Source organism: Amblyomma maculatum, chromosome 1, assembly GCF_055883805.1.
Source record: "Amblyomma maculatum isolate TAMU_Amacu chromosome 1, ASM5588380v1, whole genome shotgun sequence".
Taxonomy (NCBI): Eukaryota; Metazoa; Arthropoda; class Arachnida; order Ixodida; family Ixodidae; genus Amblyomma; species Amblyomma maculatum.
This window is the reverse complement of record NC_139344.1, coordinates 1,357,307-1,377,639: the sequence shown is the minus strand read 5'-3', so window position 1 is coordinate 1,377,639 and position 20,333 is coordinate 1,357,307. Positions and strand designations below refer to the sequence as shown.

Here is a 20,333-nt window from a genome sequence, read left to right as displayed (position 1 = left end):
AGCTGGGCTTGCCTGTGTGGATGCACAGTGTTAAGTTAGGATTGTTGTGTGCCTGAAGTCATGGCATTGTCAAAACCCAAGAAGAGATATTTGCTGAAGTTACTGCGGTCTTATACTTTTAAATTTCCATCATTTGTGACATTGTGAAAGGGCGAATATACTTGCATTTTTGCACATGTGGATGCGGCATCAGTGTGTTTCATGGCAGCAGAGGGGATTTGAAATTTAAACTAGAACTGAATTCCGCTCGTACAACAAAGCCGACCAACATCTGCTGGTGGTGAAGGGCCATCAGTCTGGACCATGCATTGAGTGAAACTGAAAGGTATTTCAAGTTAGTAAATCCAATATCAAGCTGATCGGTTGCAGTGCAATGCTGAGTGCTGCTGTAAATTTGCTGCAAATTCATACAGGCTTCCTAAACCCACACTTGGACAATACTCTCACCTGCCATCCCTCGCCCATACTAAATACCCATGCAGTTCCACAGATAACCTGCTCTCACAAACTGCTTAACCAACGGCTGCCATGAGCAAACCGTGGAGGCACAGGGGCCGCTTTAAGCTAGCACCCCGACTTCAGAGTCAGCATGTTAAGGCCGGTCAGCCCGTGTGGGGTTCACATGTGTCAGTGCGTTGGTGAACAAAACGGAATTCATGGAGTGCGGATAATGCACAAAAAATGTAATTACTTTCGAGGGCAACACAAGGCAAAAATAAAAAAATCAACAGTAAGGTTATGCAAGCAAAGAATGCGACAAGGAGTAGGAACATAAAAGTGAATCCAACCAATTAGTCAAACAGTTAAAGGGTAATACCTATGACATGCAGTAAGATTTTACAAGAAAAGGAAACGTTGCACGGACAGTCAAAAACATGTCAAAAGATGGTTGTCGACGCGGGGCTGGCTCGAAGGCGACCGGCTTGATGCAACGAAGACCACGCGCCAGGCATCTATACTTCGGTTCATAGTCTGCCGCAGACGGACCACACACCCTCTTCCACTGTATGCTTCCCGACTGTGCCTTGGTGTGTTCGCGCTTTTCACGGGTACGGCGTTCTTGGCTGGGTTGCATATGGACTTTGACCGCATGCTTGCCCTACCTGACCTGCATTATTCACCGGTTTATTAATGAATTACAAATTTACTGTGCACACCACATTGTTTCTTAGAAAATCAGTAAGATGTGTGCGAAATGATATGTTGCGCACAATTAATTTGCGACATTCTTTTGCCTGTATTTTTTGACAATAGCTAGCTTGCAAAATAAAAATTTTGTTTTCTTTCAAGCTAAAACGACTGTTATTCGCTCATATTTGGCAAATATTTGATGCTCAGATAAACTATCTTTTTTTCTGATAAGGTCAGATTGACATTTCATTTATCTGGCATTGGAGAATGTATTGCTCTCGTTAAATGCGAGAATGTGGTAAAAGAAGCAGTGGGGGAGGAAAAAATTTTATTTAGTCGGTGAGCGTGTGCTTCAAAAACTGCTACGCCACTTCTCTAAAATATTTGTTATGCCAGTCACACTACTGGCATTTGTTTAAAATTATGAACAGATGAAGAAGATGGTTAAGAAGTTCGCAGGGGTCAAGTGGAGGCCGCTAGCACAGGACCGGGTTAATTGGAGGAATACGGGAGAGGCCTTCGCCCTGCAGTGGGTATAGTCAGGCTGAGGATGATGATAATGAACAGATGAAACAAGACCTGTATAAAGGCTTCCCAAATTAGCTTGAAAGTTAGAATAATCTGCACATTTGCCATTCAAATAAATACCCAGCTTGCATGAGTTCTTGCTATTCGTTATGCTGTGTTGTTTTTGAATGTGCACAGAGGTACGGTCAACACTACAAAGTTCACTTATTGCAATATAGGTTGTTTGCCCATAATAAATTCACTAAGACTGGATTGGTAATTTCTTCTGATTAGGCACTGAAAGAAATCATCCTAGTGTCGCATAAAAGAGCGAGGTTTCAGTAGTGCAGATGCAAGTCAGCGTGCAATGGCGCATATATCCAGACCGGCAAGGCTATAGAGTAGGAATTCAGATGTCACCTAGCAGAAAATAGAATATTTCCGAAATTGGGCAAGAGGACAATTAGCAGAGCTTGTCACTGTTGCTTCTGTGGTGCTGTATGGTTGCTCTTTATCTTTTGAATGTGTAGCATAGCAGTTCGAACCGCATTGTTACTTGAATCCTTTAATATATATGTATATATATATATATATTTAGGCACGTTTACACAAGCCGTACCATTTTCATTGTACCATAAGCGTTTTGCCTTTTAGGTTGCATTCCGAGATGGTGCTGAGCAAAAATTGCTTTTTAAATATGTCAATACAGTCCTTTGTTTTTAAATGCCATTACGAAGGTGCTTTGAAGTGAAACTTTTTTTTTTTTTTTTTTTTTCACTTGAGTCGGAAGACCCTACTTCAAGTTTGTGCACTGCACCTTTGCCAAAATGGAAATATTTGGCGAAAGTTGCTGACAGCAGTGCCATTGCACCCCTTCTCAATTGGCTTTGCCTTTCTGGAGCTCTGATGCTCACATTTCCCCCTCTAGCCTATGTAGGGTGCTTTGTCATGTTAACTTTGTCCAAGCTGTCAAACTATCATTTCTATTTGAAATATTGTGCTTCAGTTGAGCATACACATCTTGTTCATCTTGATACAGCTGAGTTATATGTTGCAAGAACTGTGATAGCTGCTTTCTGGGGCATGTCTTTAATGGTCAATATTCCTTAAGCATTGCTGCGCTTATTCGTGACAAACCTGATTATGCCCTTTTGACCATGTGGTATTCAATCCATTGCCCATGACGCACAAAGTTTTATGTCATGAACAGGCTTCATATTTTGGGGTTTATGTTTATTAATAGCTTTGTTTTTAAGTGTTCATGTAATCTGATTGCAAGTATGCAAAATGGAATATAAGCGTCATAACTGTGAAGTTAATATCGTATTTGGGCTATAGAACGTATTACACACTTAGGAAGCGTGACATTCTGCTGGCTAAGGGATAGGGCTTTTAATTCACTGCCAGCAGTATGTGCCAAGCACTGAGAAAGCGTTACTATCTAATATCAGTGCTTCTCAAGCGTGGCAGTGTCTACGCAGCTAAGTCATATGCTTAATGCAGGTCTTTGTGGATGTGGCCAAGGCTTCTCCTGAAAACCTCGAACGACTTTCAGAGAGCGGCCACATGGAGAGACTCCTGAAGGAAATGGACAAGAATGACGTTTTGGTTCAGCTGAATGCTTTAGAAGTGCTTACTGAACTCGTGTCTTGTAGCCATGGTCTGGATTACCTTGAGCGCACTGGCATCATATCCAAACTCCGCCAGAAGGCTCTCAACATTAGCTCTGACCCCCTTGGCAACTTTCTTGGCCCAGGTTGGTACTTTCTCAACTTGTTTTTTTATTTTTTGTCGCTTGTCAGCTTAGCTCCTACTTTGTTTTACAGGGTGGGTATTTTGTTGCAAGGAATGCTGCGGATGTCCAGTAACAGATGCAAACATTTCTATCGATATGGATGGTTATTCCTAATGGACGCTCCATTTCACATATAATGCGCAACACTTTCATAACTATTTTGCCTTTTCACACTGGTTATTTCCACTCTCGAAAAGTAGGTCGTCATACGTGAAACAAGCATTTTTTGTTGTGTCAAAATTAAATAATCGTGGCTAGCAACGTCCTGAACTTCGTTTCGCTCCATATAAACTTTTCGTCTCCGTCCTCGCTAAGTTGAGAGCTAAGGGCAACTTGTGGTGGCGTAATGCATGGCTGGCATGCTTGTTTGCTCTCACTCCATCCGTGTTCAAAATGCAGTAACTCATGCTTGAAAATTATAACCACGGAGTTCATTGAAGTGGTAACCGCACGAGGCGACAGCCCTAGCGAGCCGTCGCGCGCCGCCGCCGCCAACGCCTGTCGTCACTGGTGCATACCGCACGGAGCAACGGGGCTCAGCGACAGAGGCAAGTTTTCAGCGTTGCTCTGTTACCACCGCCTCGTCATTCGGTCAAGGGGAGTGCAATTACGTTATATCCCATTTCTAACACTAAACAGCATGAAGTACTATAGAACTGATGAAATTTCCTGTAACGCATCGCATTTTAAAGGGTCACAGCGAAGCGGTGCGCTACTACACTGCAATGCCGACTTGCATTGCATGCAGCGACTTTCTGCTGCTCTTTTCGAAAATTAACAACATCTAGCCACACTAGCCTTTCTTTTTTACTACCTTTCCAAGCTTTTACTGAATTGTCTCGATGTTTTCATATATACACGGATCAGACGAAGTGAGCACGTGCAGGCACCAGGCTCTTCGCCCAAACTGGACTAGGAACACAAACTTCACACGCAAAAGCAAAAAAAAAAAAAAGCCAAAGCAGAAGTTGAGCACTCCTGAGCCTTCTGCGATTGGCTGCCTCGCGAGTCAGTTCTGGGCGACACGCGAAGTTTTCTAAAAACCCAGAAACTGAGCGACAGCGACGAACGGCAATGCTATGGTGGCCCTCAGCCCGTCGTACGACAGCGTCGCACGGCATGTTGCCTCATGCAGTTAGTTCTTAATTGAATGCCTGACTGTCTGAACTGCAATTTGCGCTGGAGTTTTCTACCCCTTCATGATTTCTTCCAAACTTTCACTAAGGCTTTAAGAAAAGATGTGCAGGTGATATGCAGCGGATATGGGTTTGCAAACTCATTGTAACTTGCGCAGCTCCACAATCTTGAATGCTTAGGGTAGTCGAGTGAAGGTGAAGCCAAGCAGAATAACAAGGAGTTTAAGAATGCTATCAGTATCTTGGAACCAGTCCTTGTTGTTTTGTTTGGTACTTTAAATGCAGAATAAAATTAGCAGAATGGCTTATCACTTCATTAAGAGCTGATAGCTGGGTATGCATTTGTGAAACATTTGCACATTGTCATGGGAACTAACATAGCAGACTTTTTCTTGGGTATTCATGGTGGTGATTATGACTTGCCTTATGTCATGTAGTGCTAAGTCAAACTTGTTGTCTAAAAAAAAAATTGATTTCAGTGGTGCTCAAGTTTATGCTGTGGTTACTAATTGTGAACTAGGTATATGCATCAGTTGGCTAATTTTGTTCTGTGCTTAAATTTCTTTGAGCTGTTGTGCTTTTTTTTTTTTTCTAGAATTTCATTGTGCATTATTTTTGCAGATGGGAAGCGGCTATATTATGCATGTCTTCACAGTTATTAATACTCCAAAGGTGCAGCATTCACTGTGTTGTAAAATTTTCAGTTCGCCAGTTTTAGCCAGTTGCTGCATTGGTTTGGATGTACATATCTTGGTTGTAACCATGAATATAACTTGAGAGGAAAGTTTGAGACCTCATGAAAGTATTATTATAACGCAAAAATAACCGAGGTCTTCCCATTTCAAGCAATACTGCAAAACAGAACAAAGAATGTACAGCTAAAAGAAGTGTATATTGTAGAACTCTGCTATGGTAAAATCACTCAAACCTGTAAAAATCTTTACTGTGCAGTCGATCCTGGATATATCGAATTAGTGCTTATATCAAACTCTCAGAATATAAAAACCTCGTGCAAAAATATAGGAGTGGTGTTCGCCTATATCGAACTCCCCAGAACATTTGATGTATCGAACTGCGCGCTGTGCCCTTGCAAGGAGCGCTTTTTTTTCATGATGCCACACAGTCATTTTCGCGTGCGGGAACGGCTGTGCAACTTTGGCCACCTGTTGGTAGCGTTAACGTTGTAAAACCACTGGACGAGGTGAACATGAAGTCCAAATGAAAACGGCCTTCAGTCTGGCATGATGGTTTTCAACGAGACGCTGAAGCACAGGTTGTCCTGCGGTGAAGCCAGCCTTGCCGATTGAAGGCTTAACTGTACCATATTTTAACTGAGTAATTGTTATGTTTATAGTGTGCCGGTAACAAAATCGGACCTCTTACGATCAACAATGGCTTTTCCCGAAGCACCATCTGCTGCAGCTTTGATGTCAACCTCAAAGGCACTTGTGGTGCCACGCAGCGCAAGACACCCCGATTTGTACCTATGATCCTAAAGTAGCATGTACAGGTGTGGCTTACTTATCAACGCCTGGCACAAAGTGATGCTCGATGTGTGTGTGTACCTTGCAAGAAGATGCACTTGTGGGCTGCCAGTATGCCGACAGGACGTGCAGCCATAGGAAGCGCACCGTTAAAGTGGGTACACCATATGGACATTTCTGAGTTACAAAGAAGCTTACCTGTTTTCATGCTTTATATATCAAATTATAGATACATTGAACTGTTTCGCGATCCCCTTGGAGTTCGATATTATCTGAGATCGACTGTATCAGTTATTGGTGGTGGCATCGTCCTGAAGGTACATTCTTGTTAGATGTATCTTGTTAGTTTATAAAAGTAACATTCAGAGATACCTTCCATTCTTCTATTACCTTTTTATTCATTTTTTTTTTTCAGTTATTACATTTTATGTCAGAAGGTTTTTGATTTCGTTTAAATCTTGTGAAAGTATGTGCTCCTTCAGCAAAAGTACAGTGTGAATACCAAAACAATGCAAGCCTATTTCCAAGTCAAATCCAAAGCTTTTTGTTAACATGGCGTTGTCTTCCATGTTCTTAGTGTCATATAAGAGAGATAGTAGTTAAAAAGCACGTGCGACACTGTGAAGCGTGTCAAAACTGTACACACTGTGCCATTGCGCCTCCCCATGTCACTGCTGCTTTGTGCTGCCCAGTGCTGTGAATGCTCACATTTTATCCCTTCTCTACTTGTAGATGCACTTGTATTTTCCTTTATTTTTTTGGTAAACTGCACTGCCTCTTTCCACTTTCGTAGCCAGCTTTACATATCTATATATAATTTTTTTTCTTCTGCTGTGAAGTGAAGAATAATAAGATCTTATTCTTCACTTCACAGCTTCAAGGCCCTCACAAAGCTGGCTTCTCCTCCAAGTGTCATCAGCCTTGTGGTTGAAGAGACAAAAGGCTAGATTTTAGGCGTTTTTTTGCCGCAGTGGAAGCTTGGTGTCTTTGTGGTCTATTCCATAATGGTTTCTTTAGAAACACCGTAGAAAATTTCTTCGACAAGAATTTTTTTTATACGTGTGTCCATTTTTATGTTGGCTCACGCTGGAAACAATGAGCGGCAACATGATGGCAATGGGGCGTCATCAAAAGTGCAAAAGTGATGTACCAAAAAGAAATATAGGTCTCCCCCGCCAGACAGTGTGGGGTTTTAATAGGGGGATAAATGCGTTTTTCCCACTTAGTCGCGGCTGCCAGTCAAAACCGCCGACCCCACCCAGTGATCACGTGCGCTATCGAGCGCACGCTGACCGCTGCGGGCTGTGCTCTTGGGAACAAAGGAACTACACGTGCTGACAGCAAACAAGCATTTATTGCTGCGATAACAACACCAGCTAGCAATAAAACACACTAATGAATACAGGTCGTCTGACTCACCAGCAAGGCTACAGGCGCGAATGTTCACCCACTCTATACTCCATTTCATACATCAGGTGTAACGCAGCGAAAGCTACACAAGTAGTCCGCAAGAAAAAAAAAAGAGGCGTATCACTACGCGCTCGTTTTGTGGCCGAGTGGTTCCTGCGGAAACGGGCTCTATTCCGAGCATACACGTTTGCAATAACTTGCTTCGCATGCTTAGACATCTTCGCAGTGCGGATCTTATAGAAAAAATGCGTACCGAAGAACCATTTTCTCAAAAACAGATGCGCAGCGCGGGGGTACAGCCAGCGCCATCTAGTGGCACAGCTGGCAAGGTTGCGGGGCAGCGAAAACGCGACACGAACAAAAACGACATAAAAAACATACAAATTCACCAAATCCGATCCTTTCTCTCTAAAAAAGGTGCTATTTATGAAGTTGATGGCAAATGTAAAATGTATTAAGCTTGCGGACAAAATAACTATTATTTTCTCTCGTCAAGAGCAGGCACTATTTTTCATTGCGGATGCGGAGAGCGCAAACAAGAGCTGTAGCTTTGGCAGTGTTGCACTTGATGTATGAAACGAAGTACTATAGGGCAGGGGATAAACTCCGAGGCCGGACAAGACGGGCAAGCGGGATAAGTTCCGCGAGGCTTCGTTAGCTCGCGTCCAGTTCCCGATGCCGAAGAGAACTCGCTTTCCGGCATGCACGGGGGAAGGCTCCCGTGACTCCCCAACTACCGCGACGCTGGCGCCATCTCTCGATAGTTAATAGTAACCACCAATGCCGACGCCATTTCGCGATAGCTAGAGTCACTACCGCGGGAGAAAGCCGACTTTAAAGGGGACGATGGGAGATTGTTCCCCACAACAGTAATAAGACATTTTTAATGTAGTGTCCACTTCTGTTTATGCACTGAAGGCATAACAGCCTTGAGTGCACGCCTCGTTACCAGAAGTTTTAGTAGGCACTGCTTAATCCAAGGAATTCAAAACATAGCACAAACTAGTGACAGACGCTAAAAGCACATCTTAGGCAATGTGAAATTAGCATTCCTTTTTATTTAAGAGCGCATTGGAGAAAGAAAACATTCTGTTCTGTGGACTTGCTGAAGAAAACTTAAAAAAAAAAAAAGCATGATTGTCAAAATAAAACGCAATAAAAATCTTTCGGGATGTAAAAAATATGCTACACTGTCTTTTTTTATTCATTGTAAAATTTTGATGCACCAATTATCTGCAGATTTCTTATTTTAGTGCTGTTAAGAAGCAGTGGTCACCATTCAGTTCTAGTGGCGGTTGCTATGAGTTTGATGTAGCTAAAATGCTAGACTTTCATTTTCAGCCCGGTCTTCTTTTGCTTATAGCATAGCTTACAGTTTTTGTGTATTCAAACTTTTTGTAGTTTGTGGCTGGCATGCTTTGTGGCATGTTTTTCAGATGGTGGCGTTGCGGAGTGTGTTCTAGCTTACCATAAGAATTTTGAATTTGCTCTGGCAGCTTTTCTGTGAAATTGAGGTGCTCAAACCACACTTCATATGTCTGGAAGAGCTTTGCACTTGGCTATGTTCTGGAGAACCCACCTCAAATGCAGAAGCTTTTCTTGGTGCTGAAATCCTAGCATAGGTTGCTGAAACCCCAGTTAATGGAAATGAAACAGTGGGAACCCAAAGTGAGCATGTATAACCGCTCAAGAGCAAGCTGAAATTGAAAGTATGCTTTTCTCGGGCCACTAGTTAAAGTTCCAGGCTAGTATTTGGCTGATTCATCATCTGAGCTGATACCAGAGCCTGTGAAGCCACCATTGGACTCTTTGTTATTGCTGTAAAAAAAATCTGCAGTAAAAGCACGCAAATGCCACAGAATATTTGCTGCATTCTAATGCGGATTTCACGTCATTGTTGACATTTGAGACCACCCAGCTCTGAATAATAATTTCTACGTTGCTTCCTTCTGAAAAAACAAAAAAAAGTTGAACAGCACAGAAACCGAAACTAAAATTGTCATAGTGTCAGCCTAGATAGGGTTATGTGTCCCAACACACAGAAATTGGCATTTGGCAGCATAGTGAAAACAATATAGGCCATGTATAAATAATGGCTGATATGGCAGTCCCAAAAGGATTAAAGGGAGTCTACTGTATTCTTAAGAAATGACATCAGATTTCACTTGTTTATGATAGATTCAAGCTAAAAGCATTTGTCACTTTGGTTCCAGTAATGTTGTGGCCTATTCTGATTTAATTAGGTTTATCACTTCACTGTTGTCTAAGTGCAGTTTGAAAACTACTACAAAGAAAATGCTCCTAGTTCAGTTTATTTTTGCAGTGGTAATTGGGGATATATATGGGTTTTGTCACGTATGAGGAGTGTGTCTTAAATTTCTGTTTACTTCTTTTCAGGAGTGCTCAAGTTTTTTGGCAGCATGGGTGTGACAAGCCCCCAACGACTTCTGCTCGATTACCCCCAGGTGTTGGGCTTCATCTTTGAAAGTGTGCAGAGCGATGACCCAACATGCCAGGCGGTTGCTGCTGAAACAGTAGGCATCATTACTTCTACTGTTCAAGGCAAACGAGTCCTTCACTCTCATGGTGGGTACTGCTGGGAATTCTCCTAGGTCCTCACCACCGTTTCGTTGGGGTTACCTGGTCTTGATCAGCCCAAAATGGGGCTTCAGATTGCATACCTGCCAACCCTCCCAATTCACCAAGAAGACTCCCGACTTTTTACCTCTCTTTCCATTTGTACAAGCACTGCTCTCTCTGCTCGCACAAGAATTGCTGTTTGTAAAACCGGCACCGTGGAGTCAGCAGCTGCATTATAATCACCAGCATGGCTATAAACAGTTCCACAGCACCATCAGCATCACTGGCTAAGCAGCCAATCAAAGCCAGATCTAGCCAAAGCCAAATTAGCTGTGGCTACTTGTCTAGGGTGAACTAGGTCACCTAAAGGTCGCCTAGGTAGTGTAAAGTTAGAATTCTCATGTGCTTGAAGACATGGCGCTATCAAAGCCCAAAAGATATTTGCAGAAGTTTTTGCAATCCTATAATATTTATTAATTTCTATGCTTCATGGCGTCTAGTAAAGGTAAACATTTTGCGACCTCACCATGTATCACTATGGCAAATGTGATTTGAAGCTGAAGCTGAAACTAGAACTGAATTCCGCTCATCAATGTGCCACAGAACCCTCCAACATCTGCTGGTGAGGGGCCATCAACCTGGACCATGCTTTGAGCAAAACTACTGTGACAAATTTTTGAAGCTGGCAAAGTATGCTACGGCAGGGTCCCTGCAAAAGGACTCAAACACTGCGAACATCTCTTCCCTTCCCCCACCGCGGCTGCCGCTTTTCGATAAAGACGAAAAGCTAGGCACCCGTGTGCTGTGCGGTGTCAGTGCACGTTATAGAATCGCAGTGATCGAAATCTTTGGAGCCCTCCACTACTGCGTCTCTCATAGCGCAAGTCGCTTTGAGACGTTAGACCCCAAAACCAAACCAAACGCTATGTTAAAACATCACTGCATTAAGCTGAAAATTCAGTGTTAGGAGTTTATTCATTGATATGACAGTGGATGTCAGACACTGGCCTGGTGACATTGATTGAAGAGGTGCAGTTTAGTTTCCTTGCTATTTGCCATGTTTAATGTAAGTTACTCTGCTGCTTGTAGTTAGGCGCAGCTATTGTGAGTTTCGCTTAATATCTGTGAGTGCATCGGTACAATGTGCAGATTTTCAGATGTTCCGAACACACTGCCATGTCACTACGGATGATGGGAATGTGCGACCAGCAACTGCTCTCTAGAGCTCTAGTGTTGCCTTTATCGTATTTACTTACGTAATGCTCGCACCCCCAACATTGGGCGTAAAAAATTTGAATTTTTCTTTTCTCGCATAATCATCGCACCACCAATAATTACCACCGCGAGAGTCGTCTGCTAGTAGTAACAAGCGCCATCTTTGGAGCGCTACTGAACCTAGCTGCCCTCGTGTGCATGCACTACCAGGCGGCGATAGCATGCTGGGGTAAATCATCATCATCATCATAGGTTATGCTTTTTTTTTTTACCTCCATGATCCTTCTAGTCGTCGCCATATTGCGAGTAGGCTCCACGTCTCGTCATTGTTCCTTTGTTCCGTCCGTGTTCCTTGCTTTGTTTCACTGTCTACTGTGTTTTGGTGCCGTATCGTGATGGGGTGGTACGCAAGTTATACAGCTGTTTTTAAGCTGAAAGCTTTCGAGTACGCGCTACAGCATAGCAACCACGCTGCCAGCAGGCACTTCGGCGTCAACGAGTTATGCGTAGTACGCTCTGGAGATGGCGATTGCAGTGTCGACACGGACTTGGATGAAGTCTCTGACCAAGAGTAGAACTGTATGGACTGCTGTGAGCATTATACCACGAAACGCGGGGGTTGATGAGGCTGCGTGCGGCAAATAAAGTTCTTTTGGCAACCCTGTACTTTTATAACAAGCGTACGTTCTGCTTGAAAGTAATGTTTTGGTTATATTTACAATAGCTGGCCTAAGAATCCCAATTCACACCGGTTTAAATTTGCTTTTAGCGCTCCAAAGCATTTGCTCGAAAATTTTCCCCGCATAATTATCGCACCCCCCAACTTAGCATTAATTTTCCACGAAAAAAAGTGCAAGCATTATGCGAGTAAATACGATCTGTTGACTATGCCACGATAGCTAGTTGTATGGTACGCATTGCGAGCAGTGAGCCGCGGTACATGACCATGCTTTGCTGACGTTTTGCAAACAAGTGTGGGCGTGCTGCCTAGGCATCACTGACGTGACCGTCCGTGTGGTCGTAAATAAATCCTGTCAGCTATAAACAGACATGCATGAATGCATTTCCCATGCTTCTACATGCAAGTTTTGTTCATTCTGGTAGATACAACATTTTGAACAATATGAGTTCTTACGTGACCCCATGGAATAGACCTTTCCAATAACTCCGCCATGCTCTCAGACTCTGCTGGTTCTCAGGCGAACTCGTCCTTGCTGCGCTGCTGCTTCCCGCTGTTTTCTTTTAATTATGTTCTGCCCACCATTCCTTTGCATCGTGTTGCACAGTTGGGTGTTTTGTTCTAAATCCATGGATTATCAGCCGACACGAAAAGTCCAGCGTTCACCCACTGCAGCTCTCCGTGGCGGCGCGCGCATGCGCAGTGCAGAAACAATGCTTCTCCTCGGCTCCGCGCCGACTCTTGCATCTAGAGCCAAGCTGCAAAACACTGCCATGGTTACGCTACGTCCCCTGTTGCAGCGTGTGCCACACGCAGCGACCTTGGATTTACATGGCGTAGTGAAGCTTTCGCTTCAAAGGTCATGAAAAATTGCACAAAGACAAGCAGCTAACCATCAAAGCAATCCGGTGCTTGTTGCATTTTGCAAGGAAGCAACAACAACTTGCACGAGAAGACGCATGATGGCAGAAAGCAGCGGCATAGCATGCCAACACATTTGCCAGCAGCCAACGCGGGAGGCGATCGCTCCGTTCTCCCATCATGCTTTGCGCAGATCCGCCAGGGTATGGTGTGGCGCTTTGTGGAAAGGCCTATTCATACCAAGATTCTACTATAGTTAGAATCCTATGTGGCTTGTTGGTTTTTCGGTTGCATTATCGCATGCATGCTTGGAAATGCATATCATACTCCATACTAAGGCCGCCTATTAACCCTTTCACTGCCAGGTTCTTTTCACACCGCAGCACGTTCCCTGCCTTTTTTTTTTTTTTTTTTTTCCATGTTAATTTTATGGAAAGCTTATGGAAATATAAACATTTGTATTCAGGGATATTGTATAGAAGCAAGTTGTACTCAATTCAAAATTGACAGTAACTAATTAACAAAATATTTATCTGCTAATTAGAATGTTCAGGCACTTAGAATACTTACTTTGTGTGATATTCTTGAAAACAAGGCACCACACACAGTGGAACCTGGCAGCTATAACAGATAGCGAGATACCTTTCGCCGCTTTGGTCGATTCTGATTGTTAGCAGACACTTGGCAGATTTGGGTTGGGTTCTGCTTCGTGGTAGTCAAAGCAATGCAGATATATATACATGCTCTATCTGTTGTTTAAAACTTACCCTACAAGTTCTATCAACTTATGCGGCCTCTCCATAGATGGCACCACATGCTTGCATCATTTTCTTTTACACGAGTAGTTTTGGAAGCAGCAGGGATTGAGTTAAAAGCCAAAACAAGTTTACTTGAGATCATCAAGGAGTGCGCATGTGTGGCAGCCCTAGCTATCTCTGTCATGGCAGTGAAACGGTTCATTTCCTTTAGTTTGTTGGCTTACTACGATATTTGTTCACTGGTTTGTTCCCAAATTACACTGGAGCATGATTTTGGACATCATTGTTAATGATTACTGTATAGTTTAAAGGTGTACCTGGGCAACAAATGAACAGAATGCAACTTATATAATTTTGTTTTGTCCTGGTCTGTATTTTTTGCTTTATAGTAATGAATTGGTATTAAGCCTTCTAATCGGTACTCTTCCCAGTAATGCCTATTACAGAGCAGCTACTAACCTAGTGAAATAATAGTACATAAATTGTTAATGCTCATAGAAGGTTGACAAAACTAGGTGTTGGTGCTGATTTTACTTGCACTATTATATACATGTTGTGTTCAGTGATGTTCTATTGTAGACTGCAAATTGTAATGCTGTGTTGGTCATAGATAGAAAGTGGATACTGCTCATTGTACTTTCCCATTTCAGAGGATCAGATGAGTCGCTATCTCAAGACACTGAGTCAGAACATCCAGAGTGGAAAGGCTGATCTCAAGGTGCGGTACCTTGGTGCCCTGGCTAATGTTCTACATGTACAGGTAAGCCTCCATGGAAAAGTAGATGGTGATGTACAGTCGAACTGGGATGTATAGAACACGAAGGCGATTGTGAAATAGTTCGATATATTAGTTCGATTTTATATATAGAAATTGGCTTAGCACTTCTCGCGATTGTGACAAATGACGCCGTATCTACTCACATGATGAACGTCTTAGCATAATGAAATTATTCCCCGTTTTGCCGCTGAGAATTCTAAAAAAGACGACAATAAATTAAACAAACAAAACGTTGGTTGTTAGCACGTCCTTCCGTTTTGTGCCGTCACCATCGTCACAGCCCACAGTGCATTCCTTAGGCAGGGTGTCTAGCAGCCGGGAAAACTGGAAAAACCGGGAATTGTCAGGGAAATTTCATGCACTGGGAAAAATCAGGGCAATGTCGAAATGTCAGGGAAACCATCATAAATTTCTTCAAATCAGGGAAAATGGCATAATATGTTCTGCAGTGCATTTTCATTTTAAGATGGCGCACAGCAAGCATGGTATCCATGCATATTTTTTGGTGTGTGTGTGTGTGCGCTGAGTGTGCGGCCGCGCCACAAGGTGAGAAGGGAGGCCCTAACGCTTCGACGCCAATCTAGGGCTAAGCTGCCATAATAGAAAAACCAATACGCACGTGAATTGGGTACTCATAAAATATGCAGAAGCGCTGCTTGAGATCAGTACATAAAGGAAAGAAACAACTTAGGAGAGGTCCTTGCCATTCCCAATGCATTGGAGAAAGTGTGGCGGAAGTGACGTCAAAATTTAGGGTTAACCAAGTCGGGCTATTAGCAACGGCATCGTTGTTGCTATGAAAACTCTGGCCACTAGCACCAGCGTTGCTAAGGGCCCGAGGTATGTGAGCGTCGCGGAGATAGAAAATGCGGAGGGTAAAGGAGGAGGAAAGACACTGCAGCGTCCGGTCGCGCCGGCTTCAAAAAGTGACGTTAGGGCCTCTCCTAAGTTCTTCCCTTCCTCCATGGAGCAGTATAAGACAAAAAGCAGGAATAACCGCGCCTGCCAGCGCGAAAGCGATCGGCGAACTGTGCTGCCAAGCACGCGCGTGCAGCGCAGGGATAGGTATGGTGTCCAATTACAAGGACAGTATTTTCAGTCCTGAAAACGATTTCCTGAGGGAACTAGCGGTCCGGAGCCAAGTAGGCCTGAGCTCCACCGTGGCAAACATTTGTGTGGCCCTGAAAAGGTCCATTGTGACACACCAGCGGCAGACCGCTCACGTCCTCGCGGTCTTGCCGCAGGTTCCACGCTTCGTGTGCATGATAAAATTGCTTAGCACTTCCATGTCCACAACCACGAACTCGGTACTGACGTCGTATTCCGCACTGACGGTGAGGTGAAACTCGCATTGGGTCGCTGGCTGCATCGCTCGCGGCGTGAATTTCGAACAAATTCGCTCTTTTCGGGGGGAATTTCGTGGCTGCCGTGAGGTCTTGAAAGCCGACTCTATCGCATTTCCTGGCCGAATTCAGCATTAGTAATTTGAATGCAGGTACTTGAAAGGATAAACGTTCCGAAAATGAGTTTTTCTCAAAATCGACTTTTGATTTTCGACTGAGGACTCGCATCTCCGCTTAATTAACTCTACTGCTGTTATTTCTGAGAATTTTCCCTACTGCAAGTCCTCAACTAATTTTATTTTCCAGGTGACTGTGCGTTTTTAAAAGTTTGCAACTTAGATGCAGTTTTCTTTAAGGGGGGGACACGGGTCTTGAAGGCGGAAAAATCGCCCAAAAATCAATTTTTAGAAAACTGAAGTATTAGAATCTACAACTATTATTCTCTGATTCCACCAAGTTTCTCACCTCTCGTGTCAATATTTGAGGCGTAATATCAATTTATAACAAGTCGGCTGGCTCATTTCAAGCTGATGTTTTCACTAAAATAGCGCATTTTCAAAAAAGTATAGCTTCCGTTCCACGGCCACGCTCACGGCGATCTTGGTCTCTTTCGAAAGAGTGGCTTTTCGCCTTCAAATTTCGCGCTCCTGCGCGTCGTTTCGCTTATTGGTTTGATACAAACAAAGAAAAGAAAAAAAGCCACAGCACACGTTCCTATTCGTTGCTTCGGTGCATGTGACAAAAAGGGACCCTGTGATTGGCCGTTCGCGTCTCGCGTCGTCTGCTGCGCGCGTCAGGGCAGTCGGAGCCGTGCCCTTAGACGCCATCTTGCCTAGTGCTGTCAGCCTCGAACGCCTCGGAGATCTCGCAGCGATGTCTACGCCAACGAGAAAGTTTGCGATGCGTCATAAATACGGCAAAAAAAGGAAAAAGTCGTCGATCGGCAATGCTAAGAAAGGTGCTTTGGTGTTGCGAGACGCCGAAAACGAGCAGATTCCTGCGTCCAGTGACCGTGTCGACGAACCTACGGATCAGCTAGGCCTAGCGGGCCCGTCAAGCGAGCACACTTCAGACGTCGTCAGCCGCGTTCGTCACGATACAACGCTTCTGACGCCTTCCGATCTGGCAAGTGAAAAGAGAAAAGCTGACGCCAAACTGCGGGAGTTGGATTCAATGCCAGCAACGAAACGTAAGACAGACTTTGCCGCCAGCGATGCCGCGATCTGCCCGCTTGATGAGACGAGCTTCGCCGTGATTTGCATCGAGTTGATCAACAGCCTTCTTGACGGTGCAAAGTGTAAAACGTGTGGAGGGAGTGTTAAAATCGGCCGAGGTGATCGCGAATACGGCCTCGCTGTCAAGCTTTTCTTGACATGTGTCAACTGCGGCGACAAGGCATCGGCGTGGAGTTCGCCGCGTGTGGACGGAAAGCAAAGTGTAAATCCTTTCGCTGTGAACATTCTGGCTGCGCGCGTGATGCAAAGTACCGGCAACCGGCGGACTGCATTCAACGACATCTTTGCCGCGATGAATATTTCCCATCGTGGACTGCACACGAAAACGTGGCAGAGCTACGTAAAAGAAAAGCTGACGCCTGCCGCGACGCGTGCAGCCGAGAAAGTGACCGTTGAATGCGCGGAGTCAGTCCAGAAGCTGTACGATGAACTGAACGTTGACAATCCTGGCAACGTAGCCGTGTCCTACGATGGGACTTGGATGACTCGTGGGCATTCTTCCCACATCGGAGTCGGCACTGTCATCGAGCTTTTTACGGGGCTTGTCCTAGACTACGTTGTCCTGAGCAATTTTTTTTGTGCAGGTTGTGAGCGGGGACCGAAAGTGGACGACCCCACGTACCAAGAATGGAGAGCAAGCCACGTCTGCCAGAAAAATACTGATGAAAAGGCTGGTGAGATGGAAGTAGAAGCAGCCCTAATCCTATTTAGAAGATCGCTCCAGAAGCACAACCTCAGATATACAACGGTGCTGTCAGACGGCGACAGCCGGTCCTTCCTCGCCCTAAAAGATGACCAAGTGTATGGCTATGTTGAGGTCACCAGAGAAGATTGCATTAGCCATGTTCAAAAGCGGATGGGGACAGCTCTCCGCAATCTGCTGTCAAAACAAAAAGGGTCAGGCTCGGAACCACTTGGTGGTAAAGGCAGACTAACTGGTGATCTAGTCAACAAGCTAAGTTCTTACTATGGCTGGGCACTCAAGTCCCACAGTGGCAACATAGAAGAAATGGCAAAAGCGGTGATGGCTACCTATTATCATGTGACATCAAATGATCAGGAGTCGGATCACAGCCTTTGCCCAACAGGTTCAAGTTCCTGGTGCCGGCAAAATGCTGCCAGTGCCAAAGGAGAGCCAGCCCCAAGGCACCGCTACAGCCTTCCTAGTCATGTATTCAAGGCATTGCGACCAATTTATGAGCGCCTCTCTGACAAGAAGCTCCTTGAGCGATGCGCAAGGGGAAAAACCCAAAATAATAATGAGAGCCTGCACTCTCTCATATGGGCACTGGCACCAAAAGAAAGGCACGCATCCCTCTTCAGTGTTGAGGCCGCAGTTGCAGAAGCAGTCTTGAAGTTTAATATAGGGTACCAAAGGACCTCGGTAGGAATTTTGAACGAGCTGTGTTTGAATCCTGTCCAGAGAAGTGTGCGGCGTATGGTAGAAAAGGACAAGCTTCGGTCCGTTGCATCTACAAGCAAGCGTGCATCGGCAGAAAATTTGCAGCGTGCTCTGAAAAAGCGCCACAAAGGTGGTAGTGCTCAAAATGACTATGCCCCTGGGGCATATTAACAATGTCTGGTAGTTGACATGTACATATTTTTTACTTTTAGTGATTAAAAATGACTTCCGTTTGTTTTTCTCATTTTCTCAAGATGTGAATTTTGGTCTCCTGTCAAGTTGGTGAATGCGATATCTCAACACCCATTGCAGATACAGCAATGATTTTTGTTTCAGCATTAAGCCAAATATGTGGAGCACACAATGTTGCAAGCAGATTTCTTAATTACAGTGAAAGCTCGTTAATTCACAACTCGTTAATTCGAAATTTTGGATAATTCGAAATAGTCATCGTGGTCCGGTCCGCAGTGCATAGAAGTCTATGCGCGTAACAGCTCGTTAATTCACTCAAAAATTGGCGCAGCCACCCATAATTCGAACTGCGCGCCGCCAAGCGGCGCTGTTAAAAACCATCGTTGGAAGCTTTCACGGCAGAACGATAGATGGCACAACCATCGGGGCGCCGCTAGGATGCTGGAACAAGTACTAAACAGTCTTTCCTGCCGCGACTCCTTCGAGGAACGACGTTTTAGTGTTATTGACCACGGTTTCGTGTTGCATTTCGTGAGCCCTCGTTTTGCACGCTGCTTGTTGTGAGCTTGTGTCCGCGAGATGTGTTCGCGTGGGAAATACTGCGCCAAGACGGTGAAGGAGAAAGTGGCTATTTTACGCGAGGTGGATGAACGGAAGGCCAGCAAAGTGGAAATCGCGAAAAAGCACGGGATTCCACCAAGCACGTTGTCGATGTACGTCCGAAATAGGCCATCGAGGATGCCTATGAAGCCGAAGATTTCGCCAGCAACAGAAAAAGGCTTCGGTTAGCCAAGTATCCGGAAATTGAGACCACTGTGATCACATGGGTGAAAGAAATGAGAAGCGCTGGCATTCCACTGAGCGGCCCAATTATCATGGCGAAGGCGGCCGATTTCGCCCTGCGCTTGAATGTGGAAGATTTTGTCGCCTCCGAAGGATGGTTTCACCGCTTTAGAGACAGACATAATCTTGTCTTCCGGGTGTTGTCTGGAGAAGCCAAAGAAGACTCCCTGCGTCGCATTCGCATGCTAGAAGACCGAGTGAGTACGGTAGCCCTCAGAGAGAAGAAGCAGAAGATAACAGACTTTTTTGCTAAATAAATGTTTTTCGTGCCCTCCGGGCATCAAACGCCTTCATTTTTGCTCACTTTCATTAGTTCGAATTTTGGTTAATTCGAACTGGCCTGGCGGCCCCGTGGAATTTGAATTAACGAGCTTTTACTGTATTTCTTTAAAATTTTTTAAAATGGCACTTTTTGTGACCACTGTGTTTCCATGTTACGACTACTAAACTTCAAAGTGCAATAAAATGAAAAATAATCATTAAATCAAAAATCTGCTTGCAACATTGTGTTCCTTATTCATTCTAGTATATAGCTATATGCTAATAAGAAGTTTTTGTGAAGTGGTTTTTTTCCTATTGTTTTCACAGCAAGTGCACCATTGTTCTTAATTATCTCAACGCCTAATTGGTTCAGAGAAAAACTAATTATATTTTTGGAATCAGCACCAGGAACTGCACACGTGTACCAAGTTTCATCACTTTAGTTCAAAAATTAAAGAAAATGGCTTTAAGACCAGTGTCCCCCCTTAATGGCCGTGGGCACCGCCACTATTATGCACCTAGGGTGCCTCGGTGCAAAGCACCCTATATACACTCGAATTTTGACCAATCAAAATCGCAGTTGTTTTCATACATGGGGCATACAGGAAGTTTTGCAACTGTTTGTATCAAAGAGCTTTGCTGAGTCTGGCATCAGCACGCTTTTTAATTTTCAGTAAAATTTTGACATTTTTACAGGCCACAAACACTAATAACAGCCTTTCA

At 44.3% G+C, this 20,333-nt stretch overlaps 1 protein-coding gene across 1 annotated transcript in view; it reads left to right on the top strand.

The window, feature by feature from the left end:
• LOC146201468 (26S proteasome non-ATPase regulatory subunit 5) overlaps positions 1-20,333 on the top strand; it is a 39,091-nt gene that overhangs the window by 17,420 nt on the left and 1,338 nt on the right. Inside the window, exons 4-6 of the mRNA XM_084587588.1 lie at positions 3,142-3,394; positions 9,861-10,049; positions 14,207-14,316. Of these exons, the coding sequence (XP_084443714.1) occupies positions 3,142-3,394; positions 9,861-10,049; positions 14,207-14,316 (552 nt within the window). The remainder of the gene's footprint in view (positions 1-3,141; positions 3,395-9,860; positions 10,050-14,206; positions 14,317-20,333) is intronic.